Consider the following 21,339-nt stretch of genomic DNA (forward strand, 5'->3'; position numbering starts at 1 on the left):
GATCAATGCAGAGTGACCGGTGCCCCGATCAATGCAGAGTGACCAGTGCCCCCAACAATGCAGAGTGACCAGTGCCCCCATCAATGCAGAGTGACCAGTGCCCCATCAATGCAGAGTGACCAGTGCCCCCAACAATGCAGAGTGACCAGTGCATGGGGATTAGAGCGCCGTCTGATTACACAAAGAGCAGGGTTCTTCTGCTTACCCGGCGCAGACGCTCTCATATGAAGTCCCGCCTCCTGGACCGGCTGCTATGATAGACGTCACCAGTGTGCTGTCTATCATAGGTAGGAGTCGGTCCAGGAGGCGGGACTTTGAATGAGAGCGCCCGCATCGGGTAAGCAGAAGAACACTGCTCTTTGTGTAATCAGGCGGCGCTCTAATCCCCATCCCCCCCTTTCCCCTCCGGAGGCAGCCCTACCCTAAGAAAATATTAGTCATATCAGCCAAGTTTGTGGCCAATACCGATACTTTCAAAAAAAGTGAATATCGGCCAAACCGATAATCGGTCGATCCCTAGTGTAACATAACAAATTCACCGTGTGAACAATAATGAACTGATACAAAGATCCAAACAAACCCTATTCACATCTAGAAAATAGGTGAAAAAATTTATTAAGTACGCTCCCTGGTAGCGGTATCCCGGGCGTCTGTATAGCGTAGTGAGTGCCACATCCTATTAGAAGACTGAACAAAAAAACTAAATGGAAAGAAGCATGGACTTTGGAGGCACTGGGTACTTTAAAATATAATATTTTATTAAATAGCATGTATAAAAACATCAAAAGAGAAAAAAACAAAAAACAAAACAGTGTAACCATCCCATTCATAAAGGGGGACACATTTGTACAGAATATACAATTCTGGCAGTTACATTGCTGGTCAATAATGAACAAGTACAGATCATTTGAATAACATAATAAAGTAATTGATTCTTCACAACGAAGCAATTCAACAGGGAGGGGTACTGTCTTCCCAGGGAGATCGGACGATGTGTTAACACATAGACATTAAATTCCGTTGAGCCATAGTGCTCGAAATGTTTCGCGTTAAGCTTCTTCTGGAGCTAATAGATCAATGCTCTGTACATAGTCAGCAAATAATGACGTTAAGGGTAGCAGGTAAGCAAACTGCGGGGAGAGTGGATGAGGAGTCCAAGTCAACAAAAACACGCTGCAAATCACTATTGGCCAGCAGCTAAAGCATTTATCACATCAGCTGGTATGCCAAAAAGATATCATATGAAGAAGCAGAAATGTCTGCAAAGTATATAAAGGTAGTATTCAATTTCATGAATGGGCCAGTGGGTATACACCGAAAGGACTCCTGACAAATGTAAGCCACCCTCCCCGGATGGGGAGTAAATCGACATCTAGAAAATACACTTGGTGTAAATAAACGTAAATAATATCAGCACGCACAAATGTTAATAAATGTAAATGACTGTGACAAACGACAAGACATTAAGATTTCATTTTAAAGTGTTCCAAAGGAACAGTGATGGTAAAAAAAGCAGTCTCTATATGGAAAATCAGCTAAAACAGATGCCGGTGGTGATCTCTTCCGAGTGCTGCATGCTTCCCCAGGGTGCTCAAAAAAGAGTAAGGATGGCTGCTTACCAGAAACAGGCAATCACATAGCCTTTAAAAGAGCTCCACAGCGAGGACTCGGTGGAGGTCGCCTAACCAGGCAAGCGAGGGGTCTCGATGAGATCCAGCAAACAGCCAACCTTTGAAAATGCTCCTTAGAGGTTCCTAGGTAGGTATCGCTTACTTCGGCATTCAGGGGATCCTGGCTCAATAGTGAGAAAGAAGAGGGCTAATAGTGCATTATCTTCCACATGACACCAAATTATTAAAAGATTGCACTTACATAGATCTCTTGAAAAAGAACATCCGAGGCACGGCCGCCTGCAGTGCGGTCTGTGTGTGGTGACGACACGGCTGGCTCCGCTCTACGCGTTTCCCCTTAGAAGGCGTCAATCCCAGTCATAGAGACTGCTTTATTTACCATCACTGTTCCTATTGGGCTCTTTTATATGAAATCTTAATGTCTTGTCGTTTGTCACAGTCATTTACATTTATTAGCATTTGTGCATGCTGATATTATTTACGTTTATTTACACCAAGTATATTTTTAGATGTGAATAGGCTTTGTTTGGATCTTTGTATCAGTTCACCATTGTTCACATAGTGAATTTGTTATGTTACACATATGTCACAGTTTATTTGTTTTTTTAGATAGCGCGCTAGTTTTTCTTTATCACAATACGTCTCTCCTAGTGTTCAGGGAGTTCTAGGTGCTGCAATCTAATCAGTTAAGCTAACGCCTCCCTCACCATTAATTTAAAGCAATAAAACCTGACAGGTGTTCTAATCTATCTCCACTCTATCCAAAACTAAAAAAAAAAATCTGCCTTTAGTTATACTTTAAGGCTAGGTTCACATTGCTGCGTGTCGGAAGCACATGCAAAATCTTTGCAAAATCCCAACGTGCAGAGAAATATGCTGCCATTTAGCACCCTTACACATCTGCAAATGCCCGCGGTGTAGCATGCTTTCGGAAAAGAGTTAGGGACTTCTTTTTCGCATTTTCATGCGTAGGGCAGCCCACTGAATAGAATGGGCTGCCCTAAACTTGACACATGGAAATGCACCTGCACGTGATCACACCTGTATGCGTGAAATAACAGAGTGAAGTTCAACTCCAGGAAACCTAATCACCCTCCCTTGCAGTGGGGCTGCTCCTGCACTGCAAGCGTTAACAGCTTGTTTATATATTAGGGATGAAATAGCAGTATGATTTACCTGTTCCTCTGCTTCCCCCATGCACTGATGGTAGACTAATCCTGTGTGTCCTCACCTCTAATGCAAGGTTATGGTCCCTGCAGTGGTCTGAATGATATCAGAGGTCCTTTGCTCCCGGGAACATAGGGGAAGGAGAGGCTGCATGGACCAGTCTAGCAGTGCACAGGCACCCCGCTGCAAGGGTGGATTTTTGGGTTTTCAGTTCAGCTTTTCTACTGTTACTTGACTATTTAAAGTGGAACTTCACTCTCTAAATCAACATTGACCATTTTAAATCCTTATGCTGCTAGCATTAGTAAATAGATAGTAAAGTATATAATATTTACAGGTTATAAACTGTTTTTTTGTACATTTCTTTAGTTATTTGGTTTCCATGCCTAAGCAAATGATGTCAGACATCCCAGGAGTCTTCAGGAGGGGAGGAGCTTTTTTTTTTAAACGAAGCCCGCCCTCCTGCCTGCATGCCTGGATGCAGATGGTTCCAAGAAGTAAATGTTACATTAATCATCTGCCTTTACTTAAGATGGCCATGGCCAGAAATGCAAGGGGCTGTTTTATTAGCAAAATAAAGCATGGAGACATGGATGGTTGGGGCAGTTTGCTTTGAATATTAAAAATGAATTAAATAGCGATTTTGGTTTGTGGTGCTCAGATGCAGTGTAGTTACGCTTTAATCATGATTATTGATCATGAATGCTGATGCTCCCAAAATCTGAGTCTTCCAAATTAAGTCTATGAGATCTGAGAAAATTGCTGTGTATGATGGACCTGTAGAACTGTCCAAAATATTGTATTTTACTTTTATGACTAATAATATTCTTTGCTTGTACACATACCTGGCTGGTGGAAGCTTGGTGAAAGCTCTCTTGCTATTGCTCTTGCAATATCGGATTCTTGCCTTGCCGCTTGACTTGCTTGGTCAGCTGCATCCCCTTTTGCACGTGCATGAGCCGTCCTGTATAGAGAAAAGTAATAGGATAAAAATCAGTATTTACAAACTGCACCAGCTTATCTTACTAACAAGGGCAGCCTGTCAGTATATTTGAGAATGCCTGGGGGGTTAAGGCAGTATCCCATTATTCTTATTTCACAGTAGCCTGTCAGGTGCTACAAGAAGATATTAACAGCTGTCACTGGGAAAATAAAGGACAGATGACACTGGGGTGTAAATACAAGAACAAACACATCATCAGCTTAACAGCATTACCAATGCACAAGTATCAAAGTCCTAAATCTTACACAAGTCAAATATGATTGCAGACATGTCATAACACAAATCAGCCAAACTTCCCTATCAATAAATTCATTGTGTCAGGAACCCAGGTGATTTACTACTGCTCGAATGAGTGAAAACTGCACAAACATTTTACCCAACTCTGTTCTATTTTTAAAAAATAACAGTTACTTTTTTATCTGACAAGTTGTATCATGCTTTGCCAGTCCCTAAGGAAATTGGATACACATATTGTAAATGTGCAGAGAATACGAATGGAACAACCATGTCAGGGCTGTGTGTTTCCAGCAACCACTGCTGGGTATGGCCACCTAAACACTGTTCGAGATGACCATAAGCAAGCCCCAAACTGCAGGCAGTGGTCCATGATGGTGCATTATAGACTCAGAAGAGGGGGAGCAGTTTAACAGACAAGCATTCTAGAACCCGATGCTGCCATCCATAACTGTAAAATGAAAAAAACATTTTTTTTTCTACATACTATCCTGGAAAACCCATTTCTTGGAGTACATCGTGAGACACAGAGCAGGTCATAATCATAACTATGTGGGTTATGTGCTACCTATAGGGCTCTTTCACACGGTCCGCCTCCTTAGGCGGATCCGTGCTGCTCAGCGGGGATCGATCCGCGATCCCCGCTGAGCCGGCGGTTGACAGCTCCATCTCCGCTTGCAGTGCGGAGTGGGAGGTGTCACAGCCCCCGCTGCTCTCTATGGGGAATCGGATGAGAGTGGACCGCCTGTCCGCTCTCATCCAATCCCATCCGATCCCCAGGACGGATGAAAAATAGGGTTTCCATCCGTCCGGATTTCACGGACAGGATCGGATGCGGATGGCAGCGGGTGTCAGCGGACATGTCACCGCTGATATCCGCTGCTCCATAGGGCTGAATGGGGCATCCGATCAGATCCTCCTAAAAAACTGACAGGCGGATCTGATCGGACCGCCCGTGTGAAAGATCCCATAGGTGAATAGACACTGGCAGATCAATCAAACAGGAAGTCCTCCCCTATATAATCTCTCCTATACAGAAAGTAATGAATTCCCAGAAAGAGGGGAGGGACCTCTGAGTCCTATGATATACTCCAAGAAATTGATTTTACAGGTAAATATGTAGAAAAAATCCAATATTATTTATCGTACATCATGGGACACAGAGCAGGTTATAATCATAACTATGTGGGATGTCTCAGTGCAATATAACCTAAGGGGTGGTAGACAGCAATAACCAACGCTATCAACCCCAAAGGGCCTACTCTGCTGTTTGTAATACGCTGCGGCCAAAGGCAGTATCCTCTGTGGCTCTGACCTCCACCTGGTAAAACCCTGTGAATGTTTGAACCAAAGACCATGTAGCGGCCTTGCAAACCTGATCCACTGATGCCTGATTGCCAATAGCCCAAGATGCCCCTACACCCTTGATGTAATACCAGTAGGCAAAAAAGAACTTGGGTTAAAATATTGTAAAATATGCACATTTTGAGTATAATAAATCAAATACATATTTCCTTTTCATCACAATGGTCATTGAAATCTTTGTTTTAAACATGCAGTACTAATGTCCCTGAAGGAAGAATGTGGTGATAAATAATCTGCATGGATGCATGGCTGGACCATGTTTGTGTCATTTCAGGTATTAAAATTACAAAGCCAATTTATTCCAAACAGATTAAGTTGAGCAATCTCTGCCAGCACAGAATTTTACAATGACGCAAATTGACATATTGGTTGCTTTCTACATTAAAACTATCCTGTTTGAGCTGGAAAACAATCTGGACTTCTTGGAATCATCTTTGACAGTGAACAGCTGACATCTCAGTTTTTTTGATGTCTAACCTGCTATAGCTGACAGTACACAATGAAAAGAGTACACTCTGCCACATGCTCAGCTAGGGAAATAAAAGGGACAGGCAATCTCATGTACTCTTTCCGATTTGCAACAGATTCTAACCCTGTAGTACATAACTAAAGCTGGAATTACACATACAGATTTAAAATGTAACAGATTCCTCCATCTATGCTAAACAGCGCAGATGACTAAACTCCCACTGCAGCTGGCCCTAACTGCCAAAATACCTAAACAGAGATTCGGCCAACAATTTTTTGCTCAGCTACTTTAGTTTCCCAATAGAAAATGTCGAGAGGAAGGGAGGTAACAGAATGGCTCACTGATCAAATTTCGGATTGAAAGAGTTTGTGTGGTTCCGCGCTTAGGATAGGGGGTATATAAGGAAAAATTATAATACCACACCTAGCTGCTGCCCACTTCAAAAATGTCACCCTAAAAAGGGGGGCATTTGGATATGAAAAGGAGGGAAAAGAAGTAATTGGCGCTGCTTGGTGGGGTATTGGGAATATAAATTAAGGTTGCCGGCCTGTTAAATTATTTATATAAAAAGCAAATATATTGTGATTTTAAACCAATAAAAAGATAAAACTAGGTCGATCTATATGTGGAATCAATGGTGTATCATGTGTAAATCAAAAACCTCTAAAACAGTCTTAAAATATACAAACAGCCAGCATATACATACAATGTGTACAGTCGGTGAGATTAAAGTGCAACAAAAGGTGCAATGGTGTATACCAAAAGTGGGATGGTGAAATAATAAAATTAATTATCCAATCATAAATAAACCAACATATCATCACAATCCATAAATATCACCATAAAATCTTAATACATATAAGTGCCAATAAAGTGCATATATATATATAGCTGCCAAAAAATATATATACGCGTGCAAAAGCGTGAGAAAAAGTGATCAAAATGATCTTTTCTGCTATACTGCTGTGTAAAAGAAAGAGAAACGGCAGCACAAAAAAATGTTTTAGTGTCCTTATAAATTATAAAGCAAGTAAATTCAAAGCCTAGGTGCAGTCTCAGTGGTTCTGACAGATCCAAAGAAGTCCTAGATGGTATAGTCCATAGTGATTATGGTGCTCTTTTCTCTATGCCCAGGGTGTGGTGAATGGGCAGAAGGAAGAAGTGTTCCCCTGAGCCTGGGGTCCTGCGCTTACCAGATTCCCTTACCCCTACAGGGGTAAACAGCGGGTCGATAATAAGGGATCGCTCCCATACACTGGCAATCAGGATATCCCAAGATCTTGGTCTCTTTCCTTACAGGTGTCCGCTCAATAGGTGTAATAAATTCCAATTCAGTACCAGGGTATGTGGAAGAAAAGGGAAGGAGCCTCCAATAGTGTAGTATCGTTTTAAAAACACTTTATTAATAAAAGAAGGACATGTACTCACATAAAAGTATAACCTATCGTATGCCCGTCTGGCATAGGAACCGCAACCTCCTCACTTGCGGTGCACGCTAGTGGATGGCGTGCGCGTCAACCGCCGGATGTGCGTTCCAGGCCTCGGGTTCTGAAAACGGAAATGACGTGGTCACGCTCTCTACCGGTTTCGTCTCACTGACGTCATCTGGAGAAGCGCTGGCCACGTCGCCTCCGTTTCCTTAAATGTAATGTGGTTACCAGGCAACCCGTTCCGGAAGTATTGAGCTTAGGCATTGTAGCCAATCAAGTCATAGCTCGTCATTTGTTGCTAGGCAGAGTATGGATCACAGATGTGCTAATCTAATAGGAGAATATGTGGCCAATCGGGGAATTTAAAGGATAAATTTGTCAGAAGTTACCGGGCAGGAATGCTTTTAAATTTCGGATTGAATTTATCAAGTTTTTAATAAAGGATTTGCAATTTTTTCAGCTTTAGTGGTCACAAAAAGTACTGCAGACTCATGTTTGGTTATGAGCTTTAGAAGCTCCTGGACTTATGTTTAAAAGCATCTATGCCCAAAAACAAATATGTAATATATTGCAGCTTACCAGACCTTAGATGAAGTGGTCAAGAACATTTTCAGCAACTACAGAAAATATCTGTTGATTTCGCCACAATGCAGATATCTTGTCAATTTATGTGTGCTTAAAAGATAGCACAAACAACCTATTGTGTAAACAACTGGTCTCATTTTTCCACCATGTAATGGAGATGAACAAAGGCAGACATGCTAGAAGTCCAGCCTGGTTGACAACCATGGCTGCCGCAAATGATACATCATCGCTCCCAAATATCCCTCGTTTAGAAACAAACTCCTCTGTCCCTCTTTCCTTCATGGTCGGTACTCTTGTTGGACAGTGGTGTGGGTCCCTTATAATAAATGCAATACCAAACTATCAAAAGTGTTACACTACACTAAATCTTTTCCAAAGAACTTATTTTTTAATATTATTTTAAAGAGTACAAGGGAAACATACTGATTAAAAAATGCAATTATTTCCTTTTTAAAGGCTTTTTTTTAAATATTAAAATAACAAACATGTTATACTTACCTGCTCTGTGCAATGGAATTGCACAAATGGGGCCAAACTTTCTCTTCTGGAGTCCCCCCTGATGGCATTCTTGGCTCCTCCTCTTCTGTGTCTGCCACCATAGCAAGCTGCTTGCTATGGAGGCAGACATGTGGGCTTACTCCTGAGACACACACAGTGTGGTCCAGCTTTGCCCCTCACTCTCAGGATTTGATTGACAGCAGCCTCTTTGTCCTGTGAATGCAGGGAAAAAGGAGAGAGCCACTACAGACAAGGAAGTGCAGCACTGGATTGAGTTAAAGAGGAGCTTCAGTCGATTTTTTCAAAATAAAAATTCAGTAGATACAAAAACTGTAGCTGCTGACTTTTAATATACAGGCACTTACATGATTAGGGATCCATTTCACTGGTCTTCGACCCCCGGCATCTTGTGGTTTCACAGCCAGCTGTCCACTGCACATGTGCGAGCCGCACTGCACTTTGTGAACGGTTCCACAGCCTTCTGGGACCTTTGACGTGTACCAGAAGTTTGCGGGCAGGGAAAGAAGCAGATACCTGTCAAAGCTAGGTACTCAGCCGCCCCCCAAAGAAAAGTTCCAAATGTGTCGAAGAGGGAGGGGAGAAGGAGAAAGAATGGAGCTTCCCCTTTTGGGTTCAGCTTTAAGTAGTTAGAGGGTTGAGGGGGCGATTCTGCCACTGGGAAATTGTTTAACTTAATGCAGGGAATGCATAAGGTAAAAAATGTCTTGGCTTTAGAACCACTTTAATTTTTCATGGTATGTGTAACTGGGGCATGTCCTTTGCCTACACACACATTGTGCTAAGAGGTGTCCCTCTTTCCCATCTCAGAAAGTTGGGAGGTATGATACTACTGAGAAATGAATGTAGACATAAGTGACAGGAAGTGAGTTATTTGCAGTATTATTGGGTAAATTATTTACTAGCAATCTCAAAGGCAGCCTTAAGCAATGGCAGCCTCCATGTCTCCCTTTAAAATGTAATTATCTGTCAGGGAAGAAGTCCAAGAAGAACTTGCAAATATGCCAATGCCCAATATGGCCGCGCTAATTCGTGCATGCGCATTAGGGAAAGGCACGCGAAGGCAGATCATCCTATGCGACAGCACATTGGCTTACGTAAAGCATGCTAATTCCCAGTGTTTACTGGCCTATACAAGAACATCAGTGGCTATCATAAATTGCTGGATTATCGTCAGCTTTGTATCCTGTGTTCCTTTGCCTTGTGCTTCTGTTTGATTACCCCTTACTGACCCGGATTACCCCTGACCTGCTCTGGCTTCCCTCCTGGCTCTGAACCCAGCTTTCTTCACGGACCTGCTTCTGCCTATTCCAGATTGACATCCTATGTTTGACCCTGGCTTGATCTCGACTACGCTACCTGCATCTACTCCTGACTGACTTGCTGTGTTTGACTCCCTGGCCTGGCTTCTAACCTTGCTCCTGCTTACCCATGCGTCAAGATCCGCCAGCACCTCCAGAGAACCATTGGCTGTGACCACCTTCTTTACCCGTGTGTGTCCTTGCATCTGGTTTATTCAGGCAGCTTCACCTGCAGGCAACCCATGCATCTTTGGGCATAGCACCCCCTGTTACCACCTTAGGGGGTACTCTGCACTCAGCAGCAAGGGGAGCCCCATTGTCACCTCAGCCTCCAGTCAGGTATGTGACACTATCATTAAAATCTGCTCCATAAAAGTCAGCAATGCACATATCAACATTACCAAATGACTATTATTTTGATAAATATATTGCTGTGCTTGTCCTACAGACAAAACTGCTGTTCCTGAGTGCCATAAAAGCTAGGCAGGTTAGCCTTTTGGTCTCTAGCTACCAAAAGAATTATGTTTGTCCCGCATCCTTGAAAACTGCAGAGAACCCATTGTTCTCTATAAATCTGACAGGTGGGCGATGAAATAGAAGGAACAAAAAGAGTTCACAATATTACTATACAGGAAGCAGTAACAGCATATTTATTGGTCAAATATGGCGGCAACCATATACATACGTAATACAAAATTTAAAAGGAAACAAGGTTTTAATACATGTAGAAAATGATTTACATAACATCAAATGTAAACTTCTTTACACATTGCCTTGGCGTCGTGCACCACAATGTGTGGTAAGTTTGTGATGTTTTGGGTTAGTTAACACTAGTGATCGACCAATATCGGTTTTTCGTTGCCGATACCAATATCGATATTTTGGCCAATGCATATCGGTATCTAAAAGACCCCAAAATCCTCCTCTGCACTTAAAAGCATTCAAAACGCCAAGTTTGGCTGTTTTGAATACTGTCATTTTTTTTAATCTGGTGCCAGACAGTACCCGGAAGTGATGTCATGAGTGACATAACTTCCGGGTTTTTGCATGGAGACCCGATCAGAGCCGAATGTGGCTTTGATCGGGTCTTCGGCGGCCGCGCAGGCTGAGTGCCCGGGTCTCCCGGTGCGCCGGGAGACCCGGGTGAGCCGCGGGAGGGGGAGACATCCCCTCCCGCTCCTTGTAATCAGAGGCGATCGGCTTCTTAGCCGCATTGGTTGTCATTAGAAGACAGCCGACCATCGACTATGGATCGACCATCGACCTCTAGCTGCAGGCATCCCTCCGGTACAAGCACTTTCCCGAAATATTGGCAATATCGGTCACCTTGGTGGCCGGTTCCGATATATGGGGCAAAGTGCATATCGGTCCTCGATATATTGGCTTTGCCGATAATTGGTCGATCTCTAGTTAACACGGCATACAGCATGAATTTGACCTTAATGGCTGTAGGAGGGATTCAGACCTGGAAACTCAGGCACAGTAATCTTACTATCACAGAACTAAAGAAACAATAATTTGGTGTTTTCAATCTTTAGTGTCTACCAATCACTGATATACTGGTTTTGGGTGGAATGGCCCTTCAATAACAATCTGTTGGCATTGACATAATTATCAGTGCACAATGCCTGCTTAGCTCCAACTAACACTTACCATGTGCTGATGTTTCCTCAAAGTATCACTGCCAGGAAAGAAGTATGGGCTGCCATTGTTGGTCTCCTAAAATTGGTAGTTTAGGTCTAGGTCAGTAACTCATACAGCATTAAAGTCAAAGCATCAGCATGACATCCAGGGAGTGATATTAAATCCACATTTAAAAAAGAAAACTTGCCAACAGGCAGGGTTTTTATTACAGAAGAGTCCCTATCAGTCTCTTCTGCCATACTTTTTCTTTCTTGCCCCTGCCTGCATTGAGCAGCTCAGCGTACATTTATTTAACCTGCTGTGTGTTACGGTGATGTGACTCATGCACATGCACAGGATGTGATGTCATCGTGTTCTGGCCATTAAAGCAGCCAAACAGTCCAAACCCAGAAGTAAGGCTAAGCGAAGGTGGACGCGCCTGTGACAACACAGCACTGGATGGTTAAGTCTGCCATAATGTGCTCGTATGCGGTGCATGCTAGCACATTATGACAATCCACCTGGGGGCATAAATAGTTAAATAAAATAAATTTGATTAAAATATTTTACTACTACCTTAAGGGACAGATTTTTGGTATTTACAGGGTAACCAATTTTATAAGGACATAAGCTTAGTTTCAATTTATCACTGCTTTATGTAACAGAAATAGTAGTGCATAATAAAATGGGAACAATGTGAAATACATATCTACTGACATTGCTGCAATACTTATGCACATAGCCTGCGGCTACAACTTGTCCAGTTAAAAATAGTATGGAATGAAATGCTTACAACAAATGGCAATGAGTAGGACATGTAGCAAGAAGGACAGAGAACAGATGGCCAGGAAGAGTGATGCAGTGGTTGTGTGAGGCCGAGAAGAACTACGGATACAGCCAAAATCTAATCAGCAGGCTCAAGAGGGAAATAGGTCTGTTCGATCTCTGACAGCATAACATGAGACCTAACAAATTAAAGAGTAGAAGGAACAGGGACAGGGGCTGGAAATGCTGGATTATGGCGGCATGAAGAACTGGATGACACTGAGAAAACGACACTATGTAAAACCCGCCACGTTACAATCTTTTTCTTACAATCCAATTTTCATGCTGCATTATTTTATATAGAGCCACCATTCTCATCACTAGAAGGGTACAATCCACCGATAACTGGAGTGCTGATGATTGTACAATTCTCCTTAGGGTTAGTATACACAAGTGTGTGATTTACTTGTCAAAGAGGATCATTTGAATTCTGAATTTAATTGTGTAAAGCAGTGTCATATGTCAATGCAAACGCATCGCAAACACATCCTTTACTACCTGAAATTTTCCCCTGAAAGCATGCAGTGTTTGTCTTACTTCTGACGGAAGCCATAGATGGATTGTTTTTTTTTTTTTTTTAAACATCCAGAGGGCTGATTGAAAGAAAAAAAACAAAGAATGGATTCCCTCATCCACACAAGTGAGATGGATGCAGGAATCATCCCCACTGTGCTACTGTATTCTGACAGCGGGACTCCTCCACTGTCAGCATACATTGATCAAAAAATGCAGCCAGCTGATTGAGAAAAGCTCTTCATCAAGTGGGAGCCTCCAAACATGGATCGAAATTTATCCAATTCCTGCTGAACCGGCTGAATTTTAATCACACTAACACTGTTTGTAACTCCAACCCTCACAATAACCCTGCCTGTAATTTCAAACTTAGCACCAACCCTCCCTGTAACTCCAAGCCTCACACACACACCCTCTCTGCAACCCCAAACACACTGACCCTGCCTGTAACCTGAACCCCTTACACTGACCCTACCTGTAACCTGAACCCCTTACACTGACCCTACCTGTAACCTGAACCCCTTACACTGACCCTACCTGTAACCTGAACCCCTTACACTGACCCTACCTGTAACCTGAACCCCTTACACTGACCCTACCTGTAACCTGAACCCCTTACACTGACCCTACCTGTAACCTGAACCCCTTACACTGACCCTGCCTGTAACCTGAACCCCTTACACTGACCCTACCTGTAACCTGAACCCCTTACACTGACCCTACCTGTAACCTGAACCCCTTACACTGACCCTGCCTGTAACCTGAACCCCTTACACTGACCCTGCCTGTAACCTGAACCCCTTACACTGACCCTACCTGTAACCTGAACCCCTTACACTGACCCTGCCTGTAACCTGAACCCCTTACACTGACCCTACCTGTAACCGGAACCCCTTACACTGACCCTACCTGTAACCTGAATCCCTTATACTGACCCTACCTGTAACCTGAACCCCTTTACACTGACCCTACCTGTAACCTGAACCCCTTACACTGACCCTACCTGTAACCTGAACCCCTTACACTGACCCTACCTGTAACCTGAACCCCTAACACTGACCCTACCTGTAACCTGAACCCCATACACTGACCCTACCTGTAACCTGAATTCCTTATACTGACCCTACCTGTAACCTGAACCCCTTACACTGACCCTACCTGTAACCTGAATTCCTTATACTGACCCTACCTGTAACCTGAACCCCTTACACTGACCTACCTGTAACCTGAATCCCTTATACTGACCCTACCTGTAACCTGAACCCCTTACACTGACCCTACCTGTAACCTGAATTCCTTATACTGACCCTACCTGTAACCTGAACCCCTTACACTGACCCTACCTGTAACCTGAATTCCTTATACTGACCCTACCTGTAACCTGAACCCCTTACACTGACCTACCTGTAACCTGAATCCCTTATACTGACCCTACCTGTAACCTGAACCCCTTACACTGACCTACCTGTAACCTGAACCCCGTTCCCTGACCATACCTATAACCTGAACCCCTTACACTGACCCTACCTGTAACCTGAACCCCTTACACTGACCCTACCTGTAACCTGAACCCCTTACACTGACCCTGCCTGTAACCTGAACCCCTTACACTGACCCTACCTGTAACCTGAACCCCTTACACTGACCCTACCTGTAACCTGAACCCCTTACACTGACCCTGCCTGTAACCTGAACCCCTTACACTGACCCTGCCTGTAACCTGAACCCCTTACACTGACCCTACCTGTAACCTGAACCCCTTACACTGACCCTGCCTGTAACCTGAACCCCTTACACTGACCCTACCTGTAACCGGAACCCCTTACACTGACCCTACCTGTAACCTGAATCCCTTATACTGACCCTACCTGTAACCTGAACCCCTTTACACTGACCCTACCTGTAACCTGAACCCCTTACACTGACCCTACCTGTAACCTGAACCCCTTTCACTGACCCTACCTGTAACCTGAACCCCTAACACTGACCCTACCTGTAACCTGAACCCCATACACTGACCCTACCTGTAACCTGAATTCCTTATACTGACCCTACCTGTAACCTGAACCCCTTACACTGACCCTACCTGTAACCTGAATTCCTTATACTGACCCTACCTGTAACCTGAACCCCTTACACTGACCTACCTGTAACCTGAATCCCTTATACTGACCCTACCTGTAACCTGAACCCCTTACACTGACCCTACCTGTAACCTGAATTCCTTATACTGACCCTACCTGTAACCTGAACCCCTTACACTGACCCTACCTGTAACCTGAATTCCTTATACTGACCCTACCTGTAACCTGAACCCCTTACACTGACCTACCTGTAACCTGAATCCCTTATACTGACCCTACCTGTAACCTGAACCCCTTACACTGACCTACCTGTAACCTGAACCCCGTTCCCTGACCATACCTATAACCTGAATCCCTTACACTGACCCTACCTGTAACCTGAACCCATTTCACTGACCCTGCCTGTTATCTGAACCCCTTTCACTGACCCTGCCTGTAACCTGAACCCCTTACACTGACCCTACCTGCAACCTGAATTCCTTATACTGACCCTACCTGTAACCTGAACCCCTTACACTGACCTACCTGTAACCTGAATCCCTTATACTGACCCTACCTGTAACCTGAACCCCTTACACTGACCCTACCTGTAACCTGAACCCCTTACACTGACCCTACCTGTAACCTGAACCCCTTACACTGACCCTACCTGTAACCTGAACCCCTTACACTGACCCTACCTGTAACCTGAACCCCTTACACTGACCCTGCCTGTAACCTGAACCCCTTACACTGACCCTACCTGTAACCTGAACCCCTTACACTGACCCTACCTGTAACCTGAACCCCTTACACTGACCCTGCCTGTAACCTGAACCCCTTACACTGACCCTGCCTGTAACCTGAACCCCTTACACTGACCCTACCTGTAACCTGAACCCCTTACACTGACCCTGCCTGTAACCTGAACCCCTTACACTGACCCTACCTGTAACCGGAACCCCTTACACTGACCCTACCTGTAACCTGAATCCCTTATACTGACCCTACCTGTAACCTGAACCCCTTTACACTGACCCTACCTGTAACCTGAACCCCTTACACTGACCCTACCTGTAACCTGAACCCCTTACACTGACCCTACCTGTAACCTGAACCCCTAACACTGACCCTACCTGTAACCTGAACCCCATACACTGACCTTACCTGTAACCTGAATTCCTTATACTGACCCTACCTGTAACCTGAACCCCTTACACTGACCCTACCTGTAACCTGAATTCCTTATACTGACCCTACCTGTAACCTGAACCCCTTACACTGACCTACCTGTAACCTGAATCCCTTATACTGACCCTACCTGTAACCTGAACCCCTTACACTGACCCTACCTGTAACCTGAATTCCTTATACTGACCCTACCTGTAACCTGAACCCCTTACACTGACCCTACCTGTAACCTGAATTCCTTATACTGACCCTACCTGTAACCTGAACCCCTTACACTGACCTACCTGTAACCTGAATCCCTTATACTGACCCTACCTGTAACCTGAACCCCTTACACTGACCTACCTGTAACCTGAACCCCGTTCCCTGACCATACCTATAACCTGAATCACTTACACTGACCCTACCTGTAACCTGAACCCCTTTCACTGACCCTGCCTGTTATCTGAACCCCTTTCACTGACCCTGCCTGTAACCTGAACCCCTTACACTGACCCTACCTGCAACCTGAATTCCTTATACTGACCCTACCTGTAACCTGAACCCCTTACACTGACCTACCTGTAACCTGAATCCCTTATACTGACCCTACCTGTAACCTGAACCCCTTACACTGACCTACCTGTAACCTGAACCCCGTTCCCTGACCATACCTATAACCTGAATCCCTTACACTGACCCTACCTGTAACCTGAACCCCTTTCACTGACCCTGCCTGTTATCTGAACCCCTTTCACTGACCCTGCCTGTACCCTGAAACCCTTACACTGACCTTACCTCTAACCTGAATTCCATATAATGACCTTACCTGTAACCTGAACCCCCTTACACTGACCTACTTGTAACCTGAACCCCATTTACTGACCATTCCTATAACCTGAATCCCTTACACTGACCCTACCTGTAACCTGAACCCCTTTCACTGACCCTTCCTGTAATCTGAACCCCTTTCACTGATCCTGCTTGTACCCTGAACCCCTTAAACTGATCCTACCTGCATCCTGAACCCCTTACACTGGCCCTAACTGTAACCTGAATCGCTTACACTGACCCTACCTGTAACCTGAACCCATTACACTGACCCTACATGTAACCTGAACCCCTTACACTGACCCCGCCTGTAACCTGAACCCCTTACACGGACCCTGCATGTAACCTGAATCCCTTACACTGACCCTAACTGTAACCTGAAACCCTTACACTGACCCTATCTGTAACCTGAATCCCTTACACTGACCCCGCCTTAAACATGAACCCCTTACACTGACCCTGCCTGTAACCTAAACCCCGCCTGTACCCTAATCCCTTTACACTGACCCTGTCTGTAACCCGAACCCCTTACACTGACCCTGCCTGTAACCTGAACCCCTTACACTGACCCTGCCTGTAACCTGAATCCCTTATACTGACCCTACCTGTAACCTGAACCTCTTACACTGACCCTGCCTGTAACCTGAACCTCTTACACTGACCCTACCTGTAACCTGAACCCCTTACACTGACCCTACCTGTCACCGGAACCCCTTACACTGACCCTGCCTGTAACCTGAACCCCTTACACTGACCCTACCTGTAACCTGAACCCCTTACACTGACCCTACCTGTAACCTGAACCCCCTTACACTGACCCTGCCTGTAACCTGAACCCCGTACACTGACCCTACCTGTAACCTGAACCACTTACACTGACCCTACCTGTAACCTGAACCCCTTTCACCAAAACTGCTTGTATTCTGAATCCCTTATATTGACCCTGCCTGTAATCTGAACCCCTTACACTGACCCTGCAATAAGGCTGGGTTCACACTGTTGCACTACAGTAACACACATTTGTGTGCTGTGGTGCCAATCATTCTTAATGGCCCTCAATGCAGCTTGCCAACGTTGTTATGAAAAAACTATTTTATTTAAACGTAAATTGTTAGCAGTCAATAGTGAATATACTCAAACTCTAGTTCAAGCAATGTTCATATTGCCTGCTAATATTATTTAACAGCCCATCAACAGCTGTTTCCCATCATGCCCAACAATTCTATACCCAGATTTTTGTTCTGCCTGGTGAGTTCACAGCACTGAAGGGAACATGGGAAAGCAGAACCGTGTTCTATCTCCTTGCCCTCTGGTGACGCACTTCTCAGTCACACCCACCTTGATTCCTTGGGGAAGGCTCGTCTTTGCTTACTGTACATCCTACTAGCTGTAATCCAAGGCCATGGCTCTGCTTTGAGGTGAATGCCACTTCCCATAAAACCATGTTCAACCATGTCTGTGGCCGATTGTTCTTTCATACAGGCAGGCGTGAAGGTGGAGTGGGAGGAGAGGTGGGGAGTGTCACTATGCAGGTGAGCAGAGCCCCCCCCCTAAGGATTAAGCTTTAAATTATTTATATTCAAATTTAATAGTATTAAAAAAAATGTTGGTTTAGATGCAGTCCGCCAACAAATGTGGCCCTTGGGCTCCTTTAAGCTGACCACTATTAAACTGGACAATAACACAGATGGTGTTACCCTACAACTTAAAAACGTTTTACGTGTGTTTGTTTTGTAGCTTAAATATTGAACTGTAAGGTCTGGAAAACATACAATCTACACACAATAAATGTTAACTATGATCTAGGAGCCTGGTCATACTATTTTGCATCGGTAACATGCTTTGCTATTATTAGTGTAATGTGGCAACATTCAATCTCACCTTCCTAATGCAATAGTGTAGTTATGTACCAACATGTCACCGTATGCTGCAGAGAATGTTGCATGCGCTTTTTTGGTGCATTTGCCAACCCATTGAATGAATAGGGTGTGTTAATGCATTGCACCATAAGGCAGTGCAACAGTATGAGGGCCTTAAGTGAAAACATTCATGCTATGTGTGTGTGTGGACAGGATAATAATCAATTCTGTGACAGACTTTAAAAAGGAATGACTGCAACTAGGGAAAACTGCTACAAATATAACCATGTACAATCAACAAATACACACCGTGCAATCAATCCCCTTGGCACAGAACATTATGTAGATCACAGAAACATGGCATGCCATTATTTTGTGTTGCCGTGCAACACATAAAAAATAATAATAATAAAATGTCCAGCAGCCACAGCACCCCCAGGGAGTCCGTAGCCACCACTCTCCTACCAGTGGCAGTTCAGAGTAAAAAAACTGCTCCTTCCCTGCTCCGGTCATATGACACGGTGGAATGGGGGACTCCCCCTTACTCTGAACTGCAGCCGCATCTCATATGGTGAGTTTGGGGTGCGTGGATCAGTAGTGAGTCATCTATACTAGATTATGAGGATGTGGGGGTGTACTGAGGGGGCTGTGCTAGGATGGGGGGAGGTCTGTACTGAGGGTTCTGTGCTGGCAAAGGGGAGTGGACAATTATTGGTTTTACTCTGTAAAGTGGCCAGTGCATTATGCACTCCTGATCGCTGCACTTTCTGCATTATGCACTCCTGACTGCTGCACTTTCTGCATCATGCACTTCTGACCACTGCACTTTCTGCATTATGCACGCCTGACCGCTGCACTGTCTGCATTATGCACTCCTGACTGCTGCACTTTCTGCATTATGCACGCCTGACCGCTGCACTTTCTGCATTATGCACTCCTGACCCCTGTACTTTCTGTGTTATGCACTCCTGGCCCCTTCACTCCTGGCACTAAGCATCCCTGAGCCCTACATTACAGACACAGTTTTACATTTCATTCCCCTGACTACTGCGTTCTGTACATTGAACTGTATATGACATGCTCCTGACCACAGAACCACTGAAATTCTTCTTTAAGACCACTGACCACTGAACTCCTGAAATTCTTCTTTAAGACTGTGTGCAGAAAACCATATGTGATGGAATGGTCTTATTTTTTATTTACTCTACTTGACTTTGTATGTGTGTTAGACTCTCGCTTGTGGCACAATCATCAAAGCATATTGTGTGGGTAAAAGGGCAGTGGCATATGTGTGCTGTGTTAAAGGGAGTAGGCTCAGGTTTTATTTAACCAGGCCCCTTCAATCCCATCACACTGTCAGCGCAATTTGGGCACACCAACAATTCATTGAGGCATGCACAACCACCACTTTATTGCTTGAAGCAGGAGCAGGAGTGGATACCTGTCAAAACCAGCCCCCCCCCCCCCCCAAAAGGTGCCAAGTGTGGCAGTCAAAGGGAGAAGGCAGATAAGCAGGACTTCCCCTTTTGGGTGGAGCGCTGCTTTAAGTTTTGCCTGGTTATGGACTTTAGAACCCTCTTATCCAATGTTTATGATTGAATCAGCTATTTTATGACACCACAAGCTATTTCTGTATATTTAAATGCTAACATGTGGCCAACTTTGGACTACCCCCAGGAAAAGGACAATGCTCACCAGACCTGTGAGTGGATATCTCACCTCTTCTAACTTCACATAAACAGTAATGTTTTTATGGAAATATCCCAAATTCAAAAACACACATGGAACTGTGCCAGATAATAAATAGGAAAGCAATCCTTCTAGGCACATGTGTGTATTGCATAGATCGTTATATTAGGGTTATATAAAATAGCATTCATTGGAATTCTAATTTTTTAGTGGTGAAAATGTTCTAGTCTATGAATAATTCCCCTATTAATGATCTTTTGCTGCTGAAAATTGCCAGAAAAACTGATCTGTCAAGCTGCAATTTACTGGCATGTTCATCAGATGAATGATCTTTTCCATGTCTATTTTTTACTTAATTACTGTACATAATACACACGTGCTTTTACTGTATCTAAAGGCGTCATTTTAATACTATCTGGCCGCATTGTATGTGTATTTTATGAACAAATTATCTTTTTGGTAGGCAAGATTGTTTCACCATTCTGGGGAGAACCATCTTATGTTTGATTTTATCACTATACAGTGGGTACGGAAAGTATTCAGACCCCCTTAAATTTTTCACTCTTTGTTATATTGCAGCCATTTGCTAAAATCATTTAAGTTCGTTCTTCTTCCTCATGAATGTACACATAGCACCCCATACTGACAGAAAAACACAGAATTGTTGACATTGTTGCAGATTTATTAAAAAAGAAAAACTGAAATATCACATGGTCCTAAGTATTCAGACCCTTTGCTGTGACACTCATATATTTAACTCAGGTGCTTTCCATTTCTTCTGATCATCCTTGAGATGGTTCTACACCTTCATTTGAGTCCAGCTGTGTTTGATTATACTGATTGGACTTGATTAGGAAAGCCACACACCTGTCTATATAAGACCTTCCAGATCACAATGCATGTCAGAGCAAATGAGAATCATGAGGTCAAAGGAACTGCCTGAAGAGCTCAGAGACAGAATTGTAGCAAGGCACAGATCTGGCCAAGGTTACAAAAAGATTTCTGCTGCACTTAAGGTTCCTAAGAGCACAGTGGCCTCCATAATCCTCAAATGGAAGACGTTTG

General features: G+C 44.1%; 1 protein-coding gene across 1 annotated transcript in view; it reads right to left on the bottom strand.

The window, feature by feature from the left end:
• JPH1 (junctophilin 1) overlaps nt 1-21,339 on the bottom strand; it is a 176,203-nt gene that overhangs the window by 33,209 nt on the left and 121,655 nt on the right. Inside the window, exon 3 of the mRNA XM_082259762.1 lies at nt 3,644-3,762. Within this exon, the coding sequence (XP_082115888.1) occupies nt 3,644-3,762 (119 nt within the window). The remainder of the gene's footprint in view (nt 1-3,643; nt 3,763-21,339) is intronic.

Source organism: Pelophylax lessonae (assembly GCF_965119305.1).
Source record: "Pelophylax lessonae genome assembly, chromosome: 5".
Taxonomy (NCBI): Eukaryota; Metazoa; Chordata; class Amphibia; order Anura; family Ranidae; genus Pelophylax; species Pelophylax lessonae.